This window comes from Herpailurus yagouaroundi, unplaced genomic scaffold (assembly GCF_014898765.1).
Source record: "Herpailurus yagouaroundi ecotype Mexico unplaced genomic scaffold, PumYag 67793, whole genome shotgun sequence".
Taxonomy (NCBI): domain Eukaryota; kingdom Metazoa; phylum Chordata; class Mammalia; order Carnivora; family Felidae; genus Herpailurus; species Herpailurus yagouaroundi.
The window spans coordinates 11,225,129-11,249,981 of NW_024420586.1; the positions used below are offsets into that span (position 1 = coordinate 11,225,129).

General features: G+C 36.2%; 1 protein-coding gene across 1 annotated transcript in view; it reads right to left on the reverse strand.

The window, feature by feature from the left end:
- The window catches only part of DMD (dystrophin), a 2,039,083-nt gene that overhangs the window by 1,839,832 nt on the left and 174,398 nt on the right, over positions 1-24,853 (reverse strand). The window contains exon 2 of the mRNA XM_040468816.1: positions 23,886-23,947. Within this exon, the coding sequence (XP_040324750.1) occupies positions 23,886-23,947 (62 nt within the window). The remainder of the gene's footprint in view (positions 1-23,885; positions 23,948-24,853) is intronic.

Here is a 24,853-nt window from a genome sequence, read left to right on the forward strand (position 1 = left end):
AAGTTTGGGCAAATCATCTGGACAAGTGCTTTTCAAGCTACAGGCCAAGACCTTAAGGGGTTGTGAAATCCATTTATATGTCATGCTAGTTATTAATTAAAAAAAAAAATAGAATTGGGGCGCCTGGGTAGCTCAGTCAGTTAAGCGTCTGACTTCAGCTCAAGTCATAATCTCATGGTTCATGGGTTTGAGCCTCACATTTGGTTCTGTATTGACAACTCAGAGCCTGGAGCCTGCTTCAGGTTCTGTGTCTCCCTCTCTCTCTGACCCTCTCCTGCTCGAGCTCCGTCTCTCTCTCTCTGTCTCAAAATTAAACAAGACTTTAAACATTTTTTAAACAAATACAATGGAATAAAAATTATTAGAGTATGGCTACATATGGGAAGGATAACTTAGTATTTCATGAATTTTTTTCAGGCGTGGGTGTGTGGGTGTGCGTGTGAGAGAGAGAGAGAGAGAGAGAAAGAGAGAGACAGGGAAGGAAGGAGGGAGGTAGGAAGGTGTATACTGGACCACCAAGTACTCTCACTTTTTGTCTTAAATTGGGTGGTGAAAAGAAATAGAAAAAATGTTTAAAGTTTCCGATTTAGAGAGACAATAGATTATTTAATAATCTGAACTCTGTAGTGCTAAAAGCCTTAAAAAGAATCCCAACCTTGTCACTGTTTAACCTTGCACAAATTATTTAACTATTCTCTTTGTTTTTCTCATATTTAAAATGGGGATACAAATAGTGTCTACCTCAACAGGTTGCTTTAGAAATTAAATGAAATAAACCATGCAAATCTATTATAATAGTGCCTGCTGACAATAAATGCTCATCCTTAGTATTATGTTTGTATCCTAAGATCCTGGAGTTACTTCAGTTTTTAGTCGCAATATAAACCCTAAATGTGAATAGTTTTTTCTTTGTTTTTAACCTAAATTTTATGAAAAGCACTGTGTTTTAAATAATGCACATATGAACTTTATCTAAAATTCCTAGTTATGTGACTTTGCTAACAGGCACATTTTTCATGGAGCAAACAATTTGGGGCTACAAGCCTTCATTGTCTATTTTTCGAATACAAATTCCTCTATTGTTGAAATGTCACTAACCATCAGGATTCATCCTTCCCTGCTTCTAACATATATATCTGTCACTTTATTCATTAGAAACAAGATGGGTGTTTTGGCCACTGGGAGGCAAGGAATTTACACCTTGAGATTTTTTTTATTTTTATTTATTTTTATTTTTTTATTTTATTTTATTTTATTTTTTTTTAATTTTTTTTTTCAACGTTTTATTTATTTTTGGGACAGAGAGAGACAGAGCCTGAACGGGGGAGGGGCAGAGAGAGAGGGAGACACAGAATCGGAAACAGGCTCCAGGCTCTGAGCCATCAGCCCAGAGCCCGACGCGGGGCTCGAACTCACGGACCGCGAGATCGTGACCTGGCTGAAGTCGGATGCTTAACCGACTGCGCCACCCAGGCGCCCCTTGAGATTTTTTTTAAATATAACACTCAAAATCTCTGGTGGGGACTAGTCTTTATATTGCAACTGATGAAGGCTGTGACCCTATATTCTGAGGCAGGCCAAGTCATATAAGAACTATTTGTAAAGGCTTGAAGAGTAGGTACAACAATAGAGTTGGCTGTGTTTGGTAAAAAGCTTAGACTTTGTAAATGATCCAACCCTTGAAAAATATTAGGTACCATATAATAAACTCTTGAAACAGCTTCAGCATTCCTAAAATAATGTTTTAAATTTAAAGGCTAATTACTCCCAAATCAACACCATTTTGAGTGTAACTTAACTCGGGCCTTTTATTCGGTAAATTGCTAATCATGGCTATCGTTGTGAGATTTAAATTGAATTAGATTAAACTGTGACACAGTGGTTTTCTAGCTTCGTATATGGTCAGTGCAAATAGTTATATCTAATGGTGATAAAGCTGAGATTAAAATGTTAAATATAAGATTCAATTGCAAGGTCATTATGTTTTTTCAAAGTAATAAAAACAGTACTTCATCTACTGTAAAATTACAGGCTAATGATTTAGTCCTATAGAGTGGCTCTCAAATGTTGTTCAATGTACCCACACTGATTTAAGCAATGATAAAGTATCATTTCAAAGATTAAATAATGACGAGGAGTGTAAATCACACTTCAAGTGGTACCACATAATAAAAGTTTTTAAAGCTCTCAGAAACCTTCAGATAAAATGATGAGAAAAACTGTTTAATCAAAGGGGAAGGTAATTCTTCATAATTCTAAAAGGAGGAAATATTTGTGAATCTTCTTCTTAAAAAGTTATCCAATAAATATTTGACTATCTTGTCAAAGTTTTACTATTTTTAGGTTAATGTTTTAATAGTTTTCCCAGGCATCAAACTACGTTGCTGAAAGGACCATGAGCGAAAATATTAAAATAGTTTGTAGTGCCCCGCCAACTCATTTAGTCAATGTTTATTCAACCAATAGAGAGGTGAAAAATGACCTGATGCATCTGATTAGTATGAACAAACAGGTTTTGTGAAAGTTTTGCTTAAACTTACCCACTTTGGACCAACCACATTCAGATTTTAATTACTTTATCTAAACTACTTACTTTACAACATCGCGACTGATGTGTCTTAAAAATGATTATAGGACAGCACAGTGCTAAAATCAAGAGAATACCTGAAAAATTGCTATGTAACTCTTTCAAAATAAATACTACAAAGAGTGTATTCTAAAATGGCTAATTATCTTGTAAATTATTTTCATGTTTTATTTATTTTTGAGAGAGAGAGAGAGCACAGGAGCATGAGTGGGGGAGGGACAGAGAGACAGGGAGGCACAGAATCTGAAGCAGGTTGCACGCTCTGAGCTGTCAGCGCAGAGCCCGTCTGACACAGGGCTCAAACTCACGAAGTGTGAGATCATGACCTGAGTCGAAGTCGGACGCTTACCCGACTGAGCTACCCAGGGGCCCCTCCCATAAATTGTTTTCAAAGGAATATTTTGATATTTAAAAGAAAGCACAGTTAAGCTATCTTCTTTCTTTTTTTCAGTTTTATTGAGGTTTAACTGACAAAATAATAAGTTATTTAAAGTGTAGACTGTGATGATTTGACCTATGTATAGTATACCCGGTGTTGTCTTTGTTAAAAAAGTACATCTAAGCGTGCCTGGGTGGCTCAGTCAGTTTTGGCTCAGGTCATGGTTTCACAGTTATGGGATCGAGCCCTCTACTGGACTCTACATGCCAGCGTGGGGCCTGCTTGGGATTCTCTCTCTCTGCCCTTCCCCCTGCCTGTGTACAAGCTCTCTCTCTCTTTCAAAATAACCAAACATGTAAATGTTCTCCTATGTTATAAATATTCTATTTAATTATGCAGAGCTCTCAATACTATAAGATTATCATATCTAGTTATGTGCATACTTAAAAAAATTTCCCATTCTTGGGGTGCCTGGGTGGCTCTGTCGGTTAAGCCTCCAACTCTTGATTTCAGCTCAGGTCATGTTCTCACAGTTCATGGTTTCGAGCTCCTCATCAGGCTCTTCACTGACAGTGTGGAGCCCACTTGGGATTCTCTCTCTCCCTCTTTCTCTGCCCCTACCCCATTTGACTTGCGCCCTCTCTCTCAAAATAAATAAATATACTTAAAAAAAATTTCTCAGTCTGGGTGGAAATCTTTAGCTTTTTACCTAATATAGTTAAATTGTTATAAATGCTACATACGTATTCTGTTGTTTTATTTATTTTCTATGTACTTTTATTAATTTATTGAAAGTCTTGGAAAAATTAAAATGACTTTTTTAACACTTAAAAAAAATCATCAATTCCTCATATTGTTGAGTCCCACATTTTTCACAACTGGAAAGGACCATATGCAACAACTTCTACAGTAGCTAAATAGTGAAATAGTGAAAAGAATTTCTTACGTGAATTACTTTATTCTTAACATCAATATTTCTAGAGTACCTTCTAGCTGTTAGGGCTGCATAGCTAGTGATACAAGGTGTGCAGAGTACCCACCCAAACTGCAGTCTATAGGCTAATAATGGAAGTTCTACATGCTGTCATAGTTTGAAGAATGAAACTCAAAAACAGAAGTGGCTAGAAATTCAGTATTCTTACAGCATTCTAAGATTTATAGATACAGTTCTACCAAAAAACAGTAGCTATCTCTGTTAAAAACCTGGTCACTTCAAAGAAAGTATATTGGTGGTGATCATGATAGGGACAATGTGGGGGGAAATTTTATTTTTAAAAGTGTTCTGTTGATGAGGTTGGTAATGCATGTACTTATATGATTATGAGTGCCCTTGAGTTTCCTTCACTGATGACCAGTAAAGAAAAATAAAAGGTTGAGTCACTTGAAAAAAAATGTTTTCTCAGTAAATCCTGTTTGTGATCTACGCAGTTGATATTGTGGTAGAGTCCCCTCTCTAAGGAAACATAAGAGAAGGCAACTTGGCCAAGTGCAGAGCTGACATCCCTCAGGACCGTGTAATATGAGACCACCTTATCAGACTGTCTGTCCATACATTACCGATGTATGGGAGACAAAGAAGTAGAAAATGGGTAAAAGGCTACACCACCCGGCGTTTGGGACTCAGCTTTTCAGGTATGAACCCAAGCGAGCCCGTACAGGCACAAATAAAGTTCCTTCCTATAAAGCAAAGCCTGGTGTCACGAGTCTGTGTGAGAAACCTGCTGCAATGTGAGAACAGATTCAATGCTACATGTTCAAACTTTCAGGTCCACGTTTTAAGTGAGAAAACAAAGAAGTGGAAGTTTTCTTATTCCCCCTTCCAACTTCAATGAAAGGTACATTTCATTCTCTTTTTTTCTGTTTCATTTCCTGGACTAGTCCTACATAATGTTAAGACAATTGAGAAACATGGATCATGTAACAAATTCAGTATCAGTTTATAAGCCAAACTATGAAAATCAGTAATAAATTTTGTGTTTTTACTTACTGCTTTGGGACAGCGAAGGTAGTTTTCACAGTAAAGTTTCATATTTTTTCTTCAATTCAGTTCTTAAAAAACGTGCTTTAGGCAATACTGTTCATTGCATATGGTTTGAGCTTGGCTTAAACCAGTACATCCTATGCTATTCAATGTAGCTCCTGTCAGTTACATGCAATTACCTCAAATAAAGTGAGACTTTAGACAACATTCTAATATACTGCACTTAGGCTGTCTAAAAATTTCTTGTAGATACCTCTGTAGCTACCTTTTCTAGTCTCTTTTGCAGTTAGGACGAACCAGGGAACTGGGTTTGGCACATGTTGGTGGAAATAACTTTAGTATCTTCCTGATCTGGTCAAAATATTTTAATATCCTCCTAAAGATAAGCTGTCTGATATGATAGTCACTAGACACGTGTGGCCATCGAGCACTTAAAATACGGTTCTTCCAAACTAAAATGTGCTCTAAGTGTAAAATACACGACCTATTTTAAACAGGTAATACAAAAACTATGGTAAAATCTCTCTTTAAAAATCAGTATATTGATCACATGTTAAAAAACATAATATTTTATATATGTTGGGTTAAATAAAATGTATTACTAAAATAATTTTGGCTGGTTTTTTGTTTTTGTTTTTGTTTTTTACTTTATAAATGTGGCTACAAGAAATTTTTTATTTACATAAAAGGTCCACATTGTATTTCTATAGGACAATGTTCCCAAACTTCTCAGGGTTTTAGCTTTGTATTTTATTGAAATAAATCCACTATTCATTTCCTCATTCATTGATTATGCAGCAATATTTATTGTGATTCTATTGTGTGCCAGGTACTCTTCTAATGTCCCCTACTGATAAGATAGAGGATGAAGTGTTGGGAGAGCAGAATATGACACCCCAACACGTCTTTTTGGCATAAGAAATGTTTTGAGCTGCAGGGGATCAAGACCTGGAAGACAAGGTAAAGCTTTCTTTCTCAGCCTTAGAGGCCTAAAAGAATTTCACCAGGGGGCAGGAAGTGAGCTACTACCAGAGATAATGTTTTCTTCTGAGAGACTTACCTGCATGGCAGGGCAAGGATTTGTTTACCAAACATTTCCTCTTCTGACCTTCCTGAGAAGTGTCTGACTCCCTTTTGAATCTCTACACTCCCATCCCATTCCTTAGCTCAGGATGGCTAAGGAATCACAGTTGCCTGACTGTCCCTGAGTTGTCAGGGGAGGAAAACTTTTCCCTTTTTTTCTTCCAGGTTCTTTGGTTGGCCTAATAATTACACTGATATAAGAGATTAACAGGTGAAAACAGATTTAAGTTTATATGTATGGGAGCTCCTAAAACAAAGGAGAATCAAAGAAGTGGCTAGAGCTGGCAGCTTTTGTATCTTTTAGGCAAGGAAAGAAGACATTTCTGAAGAGTTAACAAGACAAAGGGCTTTGGGATTGGGGTAGCAAATTAATATAGTAATAAGATCTGTTTAAATAGCCATCTTGACATTGAACTCCCTATCTGCGGTGATGAGGATGCCTTCTACCCTCCTATACAGGGAGGGTACATATCACATGGGAGATTCATTTCCTACTTTCAGGGAGACAAAGGAAGGCCAGAGTGTCCTTCTTGCACTGTTTCTTTAAAACCTTGAATTCAAAACAATCACTTGCCAAACTGGCATATTTTCGGGTGACACATTCTCCTCCCTTTCACTCTCTTATCCTTGTGGGGTTCTTGTGTATAGGAATGAAATTAAATATTTTTCTTCTCGTGTTAATTTCTCTTCTTATCGGAGGGAGGTGTCACCTGAGAACCTGGAAGGAAAAAGAAAATTGTCTTTCTTCTACTTGGGCATGTAACTCCATGATAAAAATGGGGCTGTGAGTACTTGATATAGGAAATGAATTCTGTGGGAAGATTTTTTGTGCTCAGACGACAATTCCTGTCAGGGAAAGCAGGATTGGCTTTCTGAATGGTGTTTTAAGATCCATAGATGCTGGGTCCTGTCTATTAGGAAGAATGAGCACACAGAGTTATGAAATGTTAAAAGACTCCTGTGCTTCATTCTTTGGACTTCAAGGACTATGACAGTTTGGCAATGCCTGTGAATTGTCCAGGGCTTTTATGACTATGGCGATAATTCTGAAACAGGGACACTCAGCTTTAAGAGCAGTTTAAGTTGGACTATTTAGATTTAACTGCTGAAAAGATTTGCTTTTTTTCAGTCTTTTGCAAATACTGAAAACTACTCACAAATGATCTGAGTTAGTTCCCATTATGATTCAAGGGGTTTAGACATTCAGAGTTCTCAGACTATTTTTTTTTTCTTGCGTAGAGAAAAGGTAGATGGCTCCTTTGCAGGTTCTTTCCATTATATATTACTCTATCAGAGACTATCTTTGTGTGTTCAACCAACTCTTTATTACGTAGTATTAATTTTACATGTATGTAAAACCTAATTAGCAAATCCAGGTCATTAAAAATGAATTTAAGCAAGATGAAAGAAAGCCTTTTAAGAACAAATATGAAGCCAAAGCAATCTTGAAAAAGAGGAACAAAACTGGAGGTATCACAATCCCGGGTTTCAAGAAATCCTGCAAATCTGTAGTCACCAAAACAGTATGGTAATGGCACAACCACAGACGTGCAGATCAGTGGAACAAAACAGAAAGCCCAAGAATAAACCCACAATTACATAGTCAACTAATCTTCAACAAAGGAGGCAAGAATATGCAATGAGAAAAACACAATTTCTTCACCAAATGATGTTGGGAAAACTGGACAGCAAAATGCAAAAGAATGAAACTGGACCACTTTCTTACACCATGTGCGAAAATAAACTCACAATGGGTGAAAGACCAAAATGTGAGACCTGAAACCATAAAAATCCTTGAAGAGAACATGGGCAATAATTTATCTGACATCGGCCATAGCAAAATCTTTCTATATAATAGGTCTCCTGAGGCAAGGGAAACAAAACCAAAAATAAACTGTTGGGACTCCATCAAAATAAAAAGCTTTTGCACAGCAAGGAAATAATCAACAAAATTAAAAAACAACCTACAAAATGGAGAAGATATTTGCAAATGACATATCGATAAATATACAACAAACTTACACAACTCAACACAAAAAAACCCCCAAATAATTCAATTAAAACATGGCCGGAAGATATGAACAGAGATTTCTCCAAAGACACACATGCCCTACAGACACACGGAAAGATGTTGGACATCAGTCTTATCAGGGAAATGCAAATCAGAACCATAAAAAGGTATCACCTCATACTTGTCAAAATGGCTAAAATTAAAAATACAAAAAACAAGTGTTGGTGAGGATGTAGAAAACAGGAGCCCTCATGCACTGTTGGTGGAAATGCAAACTGTTGTATTCACTGTAGAAAATAGTATGGGGGTTCCTGAAAAACTTAAAAATAGCATTACCATACAATCCACTAATTCTACTACTGGTATTGACCCAAAGAATACAAAAATACTAATGTGAAAAGATACATGCACTCCTATGTTTACTGCAGCGTTATTTATAACAGCCAATTATGGAAGCAATCCAAGTGTCTTATTGGTAAATAAATGGATAAAAAAGATGTGGTGTGTGTGTATGTGTGTGTGTGTGTATAATGTGTGCATATATTATATATATGTATATATATATAATGTATATATGTGTACACACACACACACACACACACACACACACACACACACACACATATATATATAGGAATAGTACTCAGCCAAGAAAAAGAATGAAATCTTGCTATTTGCAGCAACATGGATGGATCTAGAGTATATAATGCTAAGTAAAATAACTCAGAGAAAGACAAATACCACATGGGTTTTACTCATAAATGGTATTTAAGAATCAATGAACAAAGAAAAAAAGACAAACTAAAAACCGGACCCTTATATTCAAACAAAGAACTGATAGTAGTTACCAGATGGGAGGTGGGTCAGGGGATGGATGGAATAGGTGAAGGGGATTAAGAAAAAAATTCATGAGAAAGGTACCACTTATTCAATTTTCTATTTTGGGCTGAAAACCCTAGTTCTTTTGATTTTTTCTTTTTTTTTTTAATTTTTTTTTTCAACGTTTATTTATTTTTGGGACAGAGAGAGACCGAGCATGAACGGGGGAGGGGCAGAGAGAGAGGGAGACACAGAATCGGAAACAGGCTCCAGGCTCCGAGCCATCAGCCCAGAGCCCGACGGGGGGCTCGAACTCACGGACCGCGAGATCGTGACCTGGCTGAAGTCGGACGCTTAACTGACTGCGCCACCCAGGCGCCCCTCTTTTGATTTTTTCATAGGACTTTTTATCCTGATATTCCAATCATTGTTCTCCTTCATACCTTGCTTTATCTGAGTTTCCTCAACACTTTTTTGTTTCTGTTTTTAATGTTTATTCTTCATATGTTTTTTAAAAGCAGAGGTATCAACTCTGTATATTAATACTAATAAAGTTTACCATACAGAACTGTGAAAGAATCAAAATAACATTCCAGTTGTTATACCCCAAAATTCTAATTCATCTTTTAAGAAAAATAATATTACCTACTCATTCATCTTTTGGTTCTGTTCACACTCAAGAAGTAAAATACTTTGCAAATGGCAGAGTTGACTCTACCATCTGTGCCTGTATATATCTGATCCATCATATTTTTTCACTTAGAAGCTAAGAGTATAATATGCAAATGACCAGTGCAACATAGTTAGACCATAATATCTATGGGTGATTTCTCAAAAACATATGGAAAAAAATACTCTCATAGACACCTGCTACCAGAAATCCTAAAACTGAATAAGAAACACAGGCACGCAGACACACACACACACACACATCTTCTCATCGACACGAAAACAAACAACAAATGTTGTTATGCATGAAGAATAAAATCTTTATGATTTTATGCATTTTGCAGAGCAGAAGAAAGCTAGCACTATTTGTTTTATAATTTGAGCTTGCTGATTAGCCAACCTAAAACTAGGATAAAATAGTGAGGAGGAGCAAAATAGGCCACTCTAAAATACGGCACTCCAAAATATGCCACTTTGGTGTGTGGATTATTTTGAGCTGAAGTCAATCAAGACCTAGCTGACTCAAGAAAAACATTTACCTCTTTCTTAACTACCTAAAAGAATGGAGGTAGGGGGCCTGGCCCAGAAAGACAGCTATTATCAGAAATAACTTTGGATCTGAGGGACCTATCTATCTGCTCTTCTTAGCATAGAGTGAAATACCCTCCTCCCCTTTGAAGTCCCAGGCCCCTGTGCCATTCTTTACCTCAGGATGGCATACAAGCCTCAACTGCCCTAATTTGCCCTTGAGTCTCTTATCTTCAGGGCTCCCATATGTATGAAATTAAATTTTCATTTAATCTGTTTTATATCAGTTTAAATATTAGACCACCCAAAGAACCTTCAGGGGGAAGAAAAGAACATTTTTCCACCCCTACAAGAGAAAAGGCACTAAATATAATATATATTGTAACTGTTTAGGATCTTAGACTATCAGGCAATATACTTAATGATCTCTAAATTGTCGTTTTTAATCCAAACTAGTGGTTACTATGACTTAGATGACAGATTTGATCCTGAGGGGATAGATTAAAATGCCTTAAATATAGGCTCTGACTAAATTTCCAATGTCTACTACAATAATACTCTACTTACATAGCTTATTTAGAATACTATCAGAGGAAATCTTCATTTGAACTGCTTCTTTCAAAATATATGTGCATACTATATAATGAGGCATAGCTAAACAGCAACTGAATATTGCTGACATTCCAAAAGTGTATTCAATTCTTCAAAAGTCAGTTACGGTAATAAAATCTGTAATATAAAACATTCTGCTTTGCCTTTATTCTTAAAAGGTAGAGGCTAAATCAATTTTTCCTGAAAACTGGGATAGTGAAATAAAACATTTCCATCCTTTGTGGTAATAAACAATGTTCCAGATTCCTGAAAAGACCAGTAGAGACAATCTAAGCCAACATTCACTGTTTCTAAATGTATCTATTTCTCCTCCAAAATCAGGAAAACACATTAGTCTGAATGTGTAGATATACTTTAAAAATTTTTATCTGAAGCCTGTCAGTAAAATGAGACAGAAAGAAAATTTTTTAAAAAGGTATAAATCTGGGGCGCCTGGGTGGCGCAGTCGGTTAAGCGTCCCACTTCAGCCAGGTCACGATCTCGCGGTCCGGGAGTTTGAGCCCCGCGTCAGGCTCTGGGCTGATGGCTCGGAGCCTGGAGCCTGTTTCCGATTCTGTGTCTCCCTCTCTCTCTGCCCCTCCCCCGTTCATGCTCTGTCTCTCTCTGTCCCAAAAATAAATAAACGTTAAAACAAAAATTTTTAAAAAAAAATAAAAAGGTATAAATCTATAAATGTAAATAGAACAGAAGAAGATTTGGAGATGCAATTGCTTGCCTTATGACAAAACCAGAGGTTTCTTTTTTTTTTTTCTTTTAAGAAATAAAATTTATTTCTGGAAAAAATATTAACTCTAAAAGTGATTTATTTTTTTTAAATATGGAATTTATTGTCAAATTGGTTTCCATACAACACCCAGTGCGCATCCCAACAGGTGCCCTCCTCAATGGTATTGAGGAAACCAAAGGTTTCAAGGTTCACACCTATTACCTGCCCAAAATCTGAAATCAGATGTTCTTCCAATGAACTGTAGTTCCTTTTAATTTGGGATGATACTTAGCAAGGAACATCTGCGTGCCAGTGTGATACTATGATTTATAATAAGGAATAAACACTTGTCCTTTGTCCTACTTTCAGGCAGAGAACTCCAAAACCCTAGGAATACCCTAAGTGATAAGAACAAAGAGCTGTCTTTTGTTATCTTAACGAGGCAACTTTTGGAAAGCCTTTGGGCAATCTAGGAAGTGAGCTGTTACCAGGGGAATCAACTTCCTGATCAGAGGTTTGGAATTCAAAGTCCTGCCCAATCCCTCCCCCCCACCCCTACTGGGGAGGGGAGAAGGGCTAGAAGGTGAATCAGTTATCAACGGCCTGTGATTTAATCAACCATACCTAGGTAACAAGGCTTCCATAAAAACACAAAAGGGTGGGGTTTGGAACACCTCCAGGGTGGTAACCATGGGAGATGTAGGGAGAGTGGTGCACTCAGAGACCCGGGACGCTCAGCACCCTTTTCCCAGGCATTGCCCTGTGCAGCTTTTCCATCTGGATGATCCTGAGTTATATCCTTTTCTAATAGACTGGTAATGTAGTAAGTAAAATGTTTCTCTGGGTTCTATGAGAAGCTCTCGATAATTAATGTAACCTAGGGAGGGAGTCTTTGAAATCTCTAATCTACAGCCAGTGGGTCAGAAGTACAGGTGACAACCAGGACTTGGTGACTAATTCTGAACTTGGGTGGGGGCAGTCTTGTAGAACTGGATCTTTAACCTGTGGAATCTGACACTATTTCTGGGTACAAGAGTGTCAGCAGTGAGGTGGAATATAGGAAACCCAGATGATGTCCCAGAATTGCTGTTGGTGTGGAGAGATCACTCCCCGCCCCCAATATACACACACATTCAGGTTGGAACAGAGTGTTATTAGAATCATTACAGCTAAGGTGTATCCACTGTTACTAGGCCTTCCCAGTTGACAGGAAATCTATTTTTAGAAAATACATTTAGGAGCGCCTGGGTGGCTCAGTGGGTTAAGTGTCCGACTTCGGCTCAGGTCATGATATCACGGTCTGTGAGTTCAAGCCCCACGTCGGGCTCTGTGCTGACAGCTCAGAGCCAGGAGCCTGCTTCGGATTCTGTGTCTCCCTCTCTCTCTGACCCTCCCCGTTCATGCTGTGTCTCTCTTTGTCTCAAAAATAAATAAACATTAAAAAAAAAAAAAGAAAATACATTTAAAGAAGTTATGAGTTTTTAATGAAATTTTCAATTCAAATTTAATATTACAGATTTTTTACCACAAAATTTTACATTATAATTTTATGTCTTCTTTGAGTCTGCTATCCCTTCACTAGTACTCTCAGGGTTTTTTTCTTTTTTTTCTTTTCTTTTTTTGCTTGCTTATTTTTCTATATAAACTTTATTATTATTATTTTTTTAAGTTTATTTATTTATTTTGAGAGAGAGAGAGAGAGAGTGCTGAAGGGGCAGAGAGAGAGGCGGGGAGAGAGAACCACAAGCCAGTCTGCAATGTCACAACACGGAGCCCAATGTGGGGCTTGAACTCACAAACTGTGAGATCATGACCTGGGCCAAAATCGAGAGTTGGACGCTTAGCTGACTAAGCCACCCAGGTGTCCTGTATATGACCTTTAAAGTCAGCTTGTCTAACTCCAAAAGAAAAAGTTACTTACATTGCAATGTCATTTAACTTAAACATTAACTTAAAGAAACAGACATATTTATGATGTTAAATCATGCTCTCTAGGAACAAGGTAGGCCTTTCCCTTTGAATTTTCTTTACAATCTTTAGGAAGAGTTTTAAATACAGGTTTTGAAAGTTTCTTGTTAATTTGTTTCTTGTTTTTAGTTTTGTAAATGAATATGTCTGATCTATAGTATCTTCTAGCTCACCTTTTAATATTTTAAATAAATATTTGATGGGGAAGTTGAGGCTTATGGATGTTTAGTAATTTACTTAAGTTTACATTAAGTGGTGAACTTAGAATTAAAACTCAGGCTTTATACTTATTTCCTGAATGCCTCCTACCACATTAGACCAAATATTTGAATATCTAATAGCAAAGTGGTCAATAGCCCCCAAATATACCTCTTTCTCCTTTCTTCCTGAGTTCCTATCCCAATTTAGAGTATCTATATCTGCTTAGTGTCCCAAGATATTATCTTGCATCCATCAGATTCATTCCTGGCTCCGCTTTACGAATCATTAACCAATCCTTGTTGTTTCCATCTAAATAAGTTTTCTTCGTTTATATTATCTTGGCCTCCTACCAGGACTTTCCCATTGCTTGATGGATAGGTTCCGGAAATACTTGGAAATGTGGGTCTTGAGCTCAGTGTTACAAATGTGTATTTGGAAGTTGTATACTCAAAAATCAGTTCCTGCATGCATCCTAAGGATCAAGCCCAGGGTTAGGCCCTGGACAGAGATGGTATTTTAAGACATGAAAGAACAAAAAAAGTGTTGACAGAAGAAAGGACTGAGATAATGGCCAGTATGACCAACTTCAGTTTCAACAACTCTCTCCCTCTCTTCCTTCCTTATTTCCATTCATTCCATTCATTCAGTAAATATTTATTGAACATCATTGTACACCAGGAAAAAATATACTCAGGGCTGAGTATGCAACGATGACTGAGTCAAATTTCAGACCCTCAAGGATCTCATTTAGTACATGTAAAACATATGTAAACAATAATTATAAGGCATTTGACATAGGTCCTACATAGGAAGGAAGGAAGGAAGGAAGGAAGGAAGGAAGGAAGGAAGGAAGGAAACTATTGGTAAATCAAGCCTGACTCCATTGATTTCTGGCTATCCAACACAGAACATGGGAGACACAAAGATCAAGTTAATTCCAACGTCAATGTACTAGATTTACATGCACATTTCTCACACAAACATGTGCAGTATGTGCATACACACACACACACACACACACACACACACACACACACAGTGATAGAGGTACTCTGTATCTTATAATTTTTGTCTTAAGATTGAGATAGCTTTTTTAATTTTTGACCTTAAGGTTAATTTAAGGAGCTGAAAATAAATACTCATTCCATGAAAATATACTAAAATGAAAATTATTTTCAATGATTTCACATGAGAAATTTACCTATACTTTCCTACTGAACTCTCCCCTTCAACAGTCTTTCTTACTCTGGTAAATAGTCATTCTACCCTTCTTTACATTCAGGCTAAAACTTTTAAACCAATTTTTTTTGAAAAACTATTTATCTCCCCTCTCTCTATTTCCACATCTTCTAGTCCGTCTATAAATCCCATTATATGTACTTTCCAAACTATGACCATTTCCCTCCAGGTCCATGGTTACCAACCTAGTTCTGGTCCCATACATACCCAACTTGGATTATTACACTAATCTTTAGCTTACTTCTCAAATTCTACCTTTATATCTTACATTATAATTTACATTGCTTCCAGCCACTGCTTGAAACGCTCAGCTCCTAATCTACCATGGGAAGTCAAAACCTTTACAATGGTCAACAGGTTCTACCTAATTTGTCCCCCCAATACCATTTCACCTGTAATTCATAGTACTCATCCCCAATCACTCTAAATCAAGCACCATGTTGTCCTTTGAACACACAATCTGTCCTCAGGACCTTTGTATATGTTCTTCTTTCTGCCTGGAATTGTTTTTCTTCCATCATGTTTCTTATATGGCTTTTTAGATAGGTCTTCTTAGGATCCACTATACGAAATAGCAACCCACCTTATTCTTTCCTTACCCTACTTTAACATTCCTCTTAGCATCCATCACTATTTGAAATTCTCTATTCTAGTTTCAGAAAAAGAAAACAAAATGACAAAAAAATACAGAGAATGTCATATAATTTGTTAAATGTTTCCTTGTTTAGTTTCACTCATCTTAATCATAGGCCTCAATGATTAAAGGGATTTTTGTTCTCTCCACTGCCATGTTCAAACATCCAGAGCACATGACCTGTAATAGGGGCTCAATAAATAAGTTAATGAATGTAGGCTTTGTGTGTATTTCTGTCAAAACATGTTTCCTTAAATATAAATGATTTTTTTATGAAGGACAACAACTTAATGCATAGACAGTATATACAAAATATTTACTCACTACCTGACATAAGAGCTGTAGAAAATTTTAATAATAGGAACAAGTTCTACCTGGGAACCTCCAAGTTCTTGGGCTCTCTTGCTAGACCTATGGAATCAGAAACTCTGGCAATGAGCCCCAGTAATCTGTTTTAGCAAGCTCTCTAGGTAATTCTGATGCAGTGTGGTAATGAGTATGCGTGATATCAAACAACTCTACAAAAAAAAAAAATGTAACCCACTTGCATTTTCATTTTAGATTCACATGACTATTCCCTAAGTGTAAAATGTAGGCTTCATACTCAATTTTGCAGAAAGGATTGGTAGTAGTAGGGCAGTCTAATTGCTCTATCATTGCCTATTGTTTTAGCATTTTTCAATCAGAAGGAGAATATTAATATGATTAAACCAATGTCTCACTGTCGACCAACTGGCCCCAACAACAATGCAATTATTCAGGAATGGCTTTGTGTTCTCTCACATCCTCCATTTTCTGCTCACACAGATCTCCTTGGCCACGCACCACTTGATAGGCCAAGCTTCTTCAATTACTCTGTGTTTTTTTGTTGTTGTTAAGGCAGCCTTATGCTACAGGTTTTTTAAATTTTTTATTATTATTATTTTTGAGAAAGTGTGAGTGGGGGAGGGCAGTCTGAGTGGGGGAGGGCAGTGTGAGTGGGGGAGGGCAGAGACAGAAGGGGACAGAGGATCCAAAGCCAGATCTTTGCTGCCAACAGAGAGCCTGATGTGGGGCTTGAACTCACAAACTGTGAGATCATGACCTGAGCTGAAGTCAGATGCTCAATTGACCGAGCCATGCAGGTGCCCCAATTGTTCTGTATTTCCACATGCAATTCTTTTTTTTTTTTTTTTTAATTTTTTTTTTCAACGTTTATTTATTTTTGGGACAGAGAGAGACAGAGCATGAACGGGGGAGGGGCAGAGAGAGAGGGAGACACAGAATCAGAAACAGGCTCCAGGCTGTGAGCCATCAGCCCAGAGCCTGACGCGGGGCTCGAACTCACGGACCGCGAGATCGTGACCTGGCTGAAGTCGGACGCTTAACCGACTGCGCCACCCAGGCGCCCCATCCACATGCAATTCTTGATGACTTCACCTCCCTTTAAATTGTCTTCATGTGGACAACCTCAGATTAAATGTCACCTCTCAACAAAAAGCTGTCATCCTCTCTAAGCATTCTTTCTTCTCTTCCCATGACACTTGTAATAAATTAAAGGAAATATCTTATTTTAATTAGTTGTATACATAATCATTTCTTCCCTCAGAAAATAATGTTTTAGAAAAGAAAAAATAAGGTATCTTGTGCTTTTTACAGTATATAATATGTCTGCTACAAATATCGATAGGTATTTGTTGAATCTTGAAAGGTGACTTTAGCAACCGTCTATCTCTGGTGGGATGGTACCAGAGTGCCAACTATTTTTCTCAAAATGAAAATAAATGACGAAATTCAATATATGCTGTCTTGCTAGAATGTTATACTGGGCCCTAAGACAAAATAAATCAGAAAACTAATGCATTTGCCTATCAGCTACAGAAATTTTTTTCCCTAGAACAATCATGCTAATTGGTAAATATTTACATTTTCCAGCTAAATATGCCTGCCACTGAAACCACTCTATACTATAAGGGTATAGCAATCAACAATTCCAATTTTCTTATAAGACATTTCAGACCATAGTAGCTTAAAGAGCAAAACATGTGTACCTTCTAAAACTATCTAGAATTATTAAGAACTCAGAAACAGTGCGTTAATAAAGAGCATCTTTCTAAGACAGACCTACAAAATAAACAATAAATTATTTGTCTTTCATTAAAAATAGTGAGACCTATCACAATCCAATTTTCCTTTCACTAACTGAATGATGTTCTTTCTTACTTGGGTACTTTGCAAAGATTAGATTCAAGAAAACATTTAAGGGAATGGTTCTCAGTGGATTAGACCATTAGCATAATTATCTCAATTACAAACACAGACACATCATTCTAGAAGTCATCTTAACATCTAGTGTAGATGTTAAGAGTCCACAATGCCAGTAAAGCAATATTTCATATTTCTACTAAGATTATTTTAAATAAATATTTAAATTCTCTCTTATACACAATAATTTGTGATCAGTGGAAATAAAAATTCATATTAATAAATATACTCACAACATAGCTATTTATATTGATAACTAGATTACTTCACTTACCCAAACTCAGCAAGTGCTAGTATTCACATTTAATATATCAGAAATCATTTGGAAATAATCAATTACAAATCTCCCTCAACAGTTGAGTTATGGAGTTACTAAACTTTTGAAGGTAGATTATAAAGCATCTCCTGGTATTGCAAGCATTAAACACTTTCTACTCTCAAGTTTTCAATGTCCTCAAACTTATCAATTCTGAGATGAGTCCCAAGAAAAGCAGAGCACTTGGTAGATGGAATAATTGTCACAACATTCACAGATATGGAAAATACCATGGATTTCAGAGTCCAGTTTCTTGGGTTCCAGCTTCCATTTACCTCAAGCAAGCTGCCTACACTCACAGTGAATGCTTATCTCATGATATCACTAGAACAACCATAAAGATATTATTGAATAGTGTAATTAATATGAGGATATACAGGAACAAAGTTTCTAATCTGCACAATTTCAGAAATGAGGAGGTCTATATTTTCCTGTACCAATATTCATCTCACCCAAACAACTGTACCAAATAATTCAAGTGTTATCAAAGCATTGTATACGCTGTGTTAGGGCTCAGGGAAGGTCTCCCTAAGACATGCCATGGTGGCGTACTATTACTTTGAATTAAAATTACTTAAGAAAGAGGGCAAGAAGAACACTCTGACTTTCCTTTGTCCCTCTCAAAGCAGGAAATAAATGTCTCACGTACAAGTTATCTTCTCTGTGCCAGGATGTAAAGAGACGTTCTTACCATCAGAGACAGGGAATTAAGGGCTAAAGAAACTATATAAACCAGAGGCTATGTAAATAAACCTTGTCACTTTTACTAATTTGCTACCCCAACACAAATTCTATTTAAAATTCCTTATCAATTGAAGCTTCCAAACATAGGTTTCTTTATTCTGTCAGCTCCTTTGTCTAAAATGTATAAAAGCTGCAGGCCTTGGTCGTTTTTTGGGGGATCTCCATGTTACCACTGGTCTTAGGTGTGCATGTAATTTACCTTTATTGTTGTTGTTGTTGTTGTTGTTTTCTCCTGTTAACCTGTCTCATATCAATTTAATTCTTAGACCAGCCAAAAGAACATTTCAGGGTAAAGGAAAATCTTCCTCCTGAATAGCTGCTTATCATGATCCAGAGATACAGTTCACTGCCCTTCATTTTATTTAGTAAACTAATTCTTTCAGATACCAAATAGTAGGGACAAACAGGAAGCCAGGGACAGAGTGGGGAGTTTATTTCTATGGTGATCCTTCTAGAATACAATACTTCTATTCTATCCCCTATGTTATATCAGGCCCCTTGAGTAGGAGCTGTATATAAATGTGTTAGCTGTATATCAGTTTTGAACTGACACAGAGTAAACGTATACATATTGCTACCTATTTCAGAAAAAGTTTTGCTTCTATGTCTCATTATGTTTCTTTTTGTATAATGAAACTGATTCATTTTAAACATATAAAATGCTTACTGAGTGTGAGTCCATGTATGTTCATGTGCATATGTGTGTTGAGGGCATGGATTGGCATACGGAGTGTAGTAGGATAATAAAACATAAATAAATGTTGTACTCTCCCCATTCTGTCCGAGGAAAGTAGCCAAAATTGTGTTCAAGAAAGAAAGAAGTGAGCAACCATCCAGGAAAATTGCATAAATATATGATCCTTCAATTCAGAAAATATACTACACAGTAACAAAAATGGCAATATTCTTTATTTATGTTTTAGTATTTACAAAGCTCTTTTAATATGTTTTCTTAGAAAGCAGTCATGGACATATAAGGGAAATAAGACTCAAAGCATTTTTTTATTCTATGTTTACCTTTCTTTCTGAAATAAATTCAACACAGTGAAATTTTTCCTAAGTCTCATAATAGAGAGCTGTGTAAAGAAGCCTGCTTTACTGACTCACAATTTTAGCGTTAATCTGCATGACATCATGCTTATCATGTTGGCTAGGAGATAAATAATGATAAATTTGGGGGGAAATGTATGTTATACCAGTTAATTATATCTTGTATTATCATTATCCCCAGAGGGTAAAATCTGGCTTTTTAGGTATAGATATATACGCTGTGGCAATGAAGATATAAATGTGTCATCATATCATAGGCCACTGGGAAGTTCACAGACAAAACTAATTACACATTTCCACTTAATTTAAATAAAATATCAAGACGTCTACTACTTTGGGAAGAATCAGACAGAAAAGTGCAGTTGGAGGACAGAAATAAAGATAATCACTAAATCCAATGTAGGATCAAAACCATCATACAACTCACTGGGAGGTAGTTTAAATCTTTCAGTTGATTTAGTACTAAATATTTCCCAGCAAAGACTGCTTTTTCTCTAACACAAACATCAAACAAGTTTTATGACAAAACTATTTTGGGTGATAATTTCAAGTGTACTTTCCTTAAATAAGCTTGTGTGAATGAACCTGTGCGATTCCTACTGTGTGAATCATATTTGCGGTAAACAGTAAACATTTTTAGGATTGTAAAATATCTACAAATTACATGAATATAATATTCACCTTGAATTAATCTTACATAGCAATGGTTTTGTGTTTATGTGGAGATTTATAATGTTTGCTTATCTTTATAGAATACATGTGATAAATCATATTCTAGTAGAAATTTTTGGAATTGAAAGTTAATAGATGACTTCTTTTGAAGAAGAGATAGAGTTTATTTTAAAATGGTACTGGAAAAGTGAAAACTTAGTTGGATTTACTACACAGGTACATTTGGCTTCAAATGACACAACACCATAAGGCTTTATTTAGTCACATTTCCCCCCTTAAATATCCCTTATGTAACTTCATAAAATAATGGAGAACTACTTTGTGGTCTCTTAATACTTTACAAATATTATATAAATGAATGTGTGTGAACGTCACTGTTAAGCACTGTAACTTATCGTATTCATTTTTATTATTATATGTGTATTCTCTGGTCTAATTTACCACACGGACAGATAATAATTTTTCACTGCTCTTTCTCTCTTTTAAAGTCTTCTTCAATACACTGTTCTCTGTCAGAATTGTTCCTCTTTCCTTAAACTTAGCATATACTTAAATTTTGTACTACTGTCCAAATTGCATTTATTATATTTATTTAGTGCCCTGGTTCAGATCATTGGGGTTACAAAGAAAATATACATTCCTGCATTCAGTGGCATCCCATTTTCTCAGTCTCGAGTGGTTTGCTCTTTGAGGATCTTTTCTATAGAGTCTCTCAGTCAGTAGAGCTTTCTTCATACAGGTTTCTAGATTCATTCTAGCCCAGAGTACTGGGCTTACCACTCTCTCACTGGTACAGCCCACTCAGGGCTACTCCATTTAGTAATTATCCAGTATCTCCCAAATGTGTAGGTTCCATGAGATCTGAAGATTGAATTTAAACTAATCTTGTGTCTCATACAGGCCTGGAATTCTGGTGAATGCCATGTAGTAAAAATATGTGTCAGTTGACATATCTCAGTTATGTTGACCTTTTGGTATCATCAATTGGTAACCTGACTCAATTGGCTTTCTCATAATTCTCACTACAAAAGCTTAGTCATTACTTGAAGTCTTGACAAGAAAAAATCAGGTAACATGGAAAATGTATCTTCAGATTTTCTAAATGAAAATTCAACACACACATATATAAATTTTATCTCTAAATACCTTTTGTCTTTGTAAATATTTATATTCCTGATACCTAGTATATTTCCCAAATATGAAACTTTGGTGACTCTCCTGATCCAACTGTAACAGGTTGAGGGAGAACATTTAGAAAATAAATGGAATAAGCAGAAGTTGAATTTGGAGGTGGGGATACTTTGGACAAAACACTCAATGCACTCATACATGTAATTATTTCACAGCCTTTAAAATACAGGCCCTCATAACAGTAGGGAAAAATTGCTCTAAGGCAGTGCCAACAAAGTATTTATAGAAGGCAGCATATCAAGCTATGGTTTGTATAGTAGAATGTGAGTTGTAGTAAATGATACCTGAAATACCAATGTATAGAGAGTAATGATCTAGGTAGATCTGTGGGAATGAGAATTCACAGTGTTTGTCTTGGTTATGTTTACACACCTTATTAAAACAACTCATTGGTTTAATTCAAAGTTTCATAGTATTATGTCACATTATTTCAAAAAATCTCTTTATGATTCTGATTTGTCTGTATATTTGTTTGAAAACTTTTATCCATTGCCTGTTTCAAAATTCCAAAATTAGAAAATTTTAATGAGACCAGTAGATATAGCAATAAACATCTATATCTATATCTATATATCTATATCTATCTATATATATATATACACACACACACACACACACACATACACCATATACATCCATCTGGTATATATTATGGGAATTAGGAATTCCTATCCTACATATTTCTGACTTTAGCTTTCATTTATTCTTCTTCATTAGTGTTGTTACAACTTTTTTTTATTACTTGTACCTACTTAGTTCCAAAAAAGTTTAGATTTCTAAAATACGTGTTCCTGTTTTATGTTTATTACGTAAAGTTCTGTATTAAAAACTTATTACTTGTTAATTAAGTAAATGTAAATGAAATTTGCATATTTAAAATTCAGTAACTTTACTTCTTGCTAAAATATTGAAGATTACCTGGCAAAAATTCTGCCACAAAGTATCACTAACAATGGATGATACTTGAAAGCCTTTTGTAATAGTAATGGGAACACTTTTTTTTTTAATTTTTTTTTAACATTTATTTTTGAGACAGAGAGAGACAGAGCATGAACGGGGGGAGGGCCAGAGAGAGAGGGAGACACAGAATCTGAAGCAGGCTCCAGGCTCTGAGCTGTAAGCACAGAGCCTGATGCGGGGCTCGAACTCACGGACCGTGAGATCATGACCTGAGAGAAGTCGGACGTTCAACCGACTGAGCCACCCAGGTGCCCCGGGAACACTTTTTATATTGCCTCTCCCAGTAGACTGTTCTGGATCCATTCCCAAGACTTTTTATAAAAAAAAGACAGAACCATGAAGAGAGTGATTCACATACATTAAGCCCGTCAGGCACTGTGGTCAGAATTTTCACCTATCTTGACCCTGTTAATCCTCCTTATCACATGCAAAATAACCATTATTAGCTATTTTACTTCTCCTGAAGCTTGAATATGGGGACCATATTTTATTACCTTTCTATCTCCATTATTAGGAGTTGATTTGTTCGGTAGACAATATATATGTATATTCATATACATGATGGAAAAATGATTCACAAGGCATTAGATTTGCCTAAATTCAGAGTTATTAAATACAAATCCAAGTCTTTCTAACCTCAAAATGTACATAAACCTCCTTACATGGTACTCTTACTGCTAGTTTTCAAGGTAAGAACATTTTACTTTATGTTCACACATAACTATCCGGAGTTGTGCCATCTATGGATTATAAATTAAGTTGCATTTGCAAAATAAATTTTATGAAGAGCATGGGTTGATGCCTGCAGAAAAAGAGGAGAATCTTCTTATCTTAAATTATTTGACACATGCCCTATGTGACAGGGCCAAACAGAGTCAAGGCAGTTCTACGAGTTTTTCATGAGCTGGTAAAGACCAAATGGGACAAAAAATTAATCACTTCCAGACAGTAAAAGTCCCTCAGATCTTCTGCTAATGTGGGACATATACCAACTACTTGGTGGAAGACTGCTGTTATGATTCTTCGATGACTGATGTAATTAAAGAAACTCACATTATCATTAAGATTCAAAGACACATTTTCTCTAATTAAATGATTTCTCTTTACCATATATTCTGCAGCTTTTTCCTTAATTAAAAGTCAACATAATATTCCCACATTTGCACAGCTAAAGCAAAATGACACTATGATAAAAACAATATGGACATTTAAATTTACACAGGTAGAGTTCATTTTGAAAATTCAATCACTTACATTCTATCTTAAAAGAGAAGTAACAAAACATCCTTACCTTAGAAAACTGTGCATTTATCCATTTTGTGAATGTTTTCTTTTGAACATCTTCTCTTTCATCTGTAACGTAAAATTTTAAAAAGATTAAGAGTTAAGAATTCTGAATATGATATTTCACAACCAAAATAACTCTCAGTTATTATGCATTAGTGTTATTTTATAGTTGGTATTAAATTCATTGATAATGAAGTTAAACAGAAGTGATGTTGGTATTAGGCATCCAAACTAAAATGAGATGTGAAAAATAATGGATATGGTCAAATCTATACTCATTCCAAAATTATATAAAGGCATTACAGAAAAGTAGTCTCATATGAATAAAGCAGATACTATTTTTTTTTAATGTTTACTTATTTTTGAGACAGAGACAGAATGCGAGTGGGCTAGGGGCAGAGAGAGAGGGGGAGACACAGAATCTGAAGCAGGCTCCAGGCTCCAAGCTGTCAGCAAAGAGCCCAACGCAGGGCTCAAACTCAGGAGCTGTGAGATCACGACCTGAGACAGAGTCGGTCGCTTAACCTACTGAGCCACCCAGGCGCCCAAGCAGATACTACTTATTATCCTATGGTCAGTCAATACTCTAGTATTATCAGAAGAACCCATTATCTGTTATCTCTTCTGAAAAACTATTCCAGTGCTTTTCCTCTTACACCCTCACCCCCATCCCCAGTCCACAGAGAAATGATTTTCCCCTCTTTTGTAATAAGGGCCCCTGGCACAGCCCCTCCCCTTACAGGAGCATGGTTTTGCATCCCAGAAACTGGCACTGTCTGCACAAACCAAGATCTCAGCAAACATTTGATAAACATGCAAATGCTTTAGAGGAGGGGATATCTCACAACTCCAAAATTTCCACTACCTCTTTGCATCCAAAAGTCAGGAAATTTCAAATCAAAATGCAAATGATATCCTTGGTGGATTACATATAAATACTCAAAGGAAAAATCTCCAAGGGCTTCCTATACC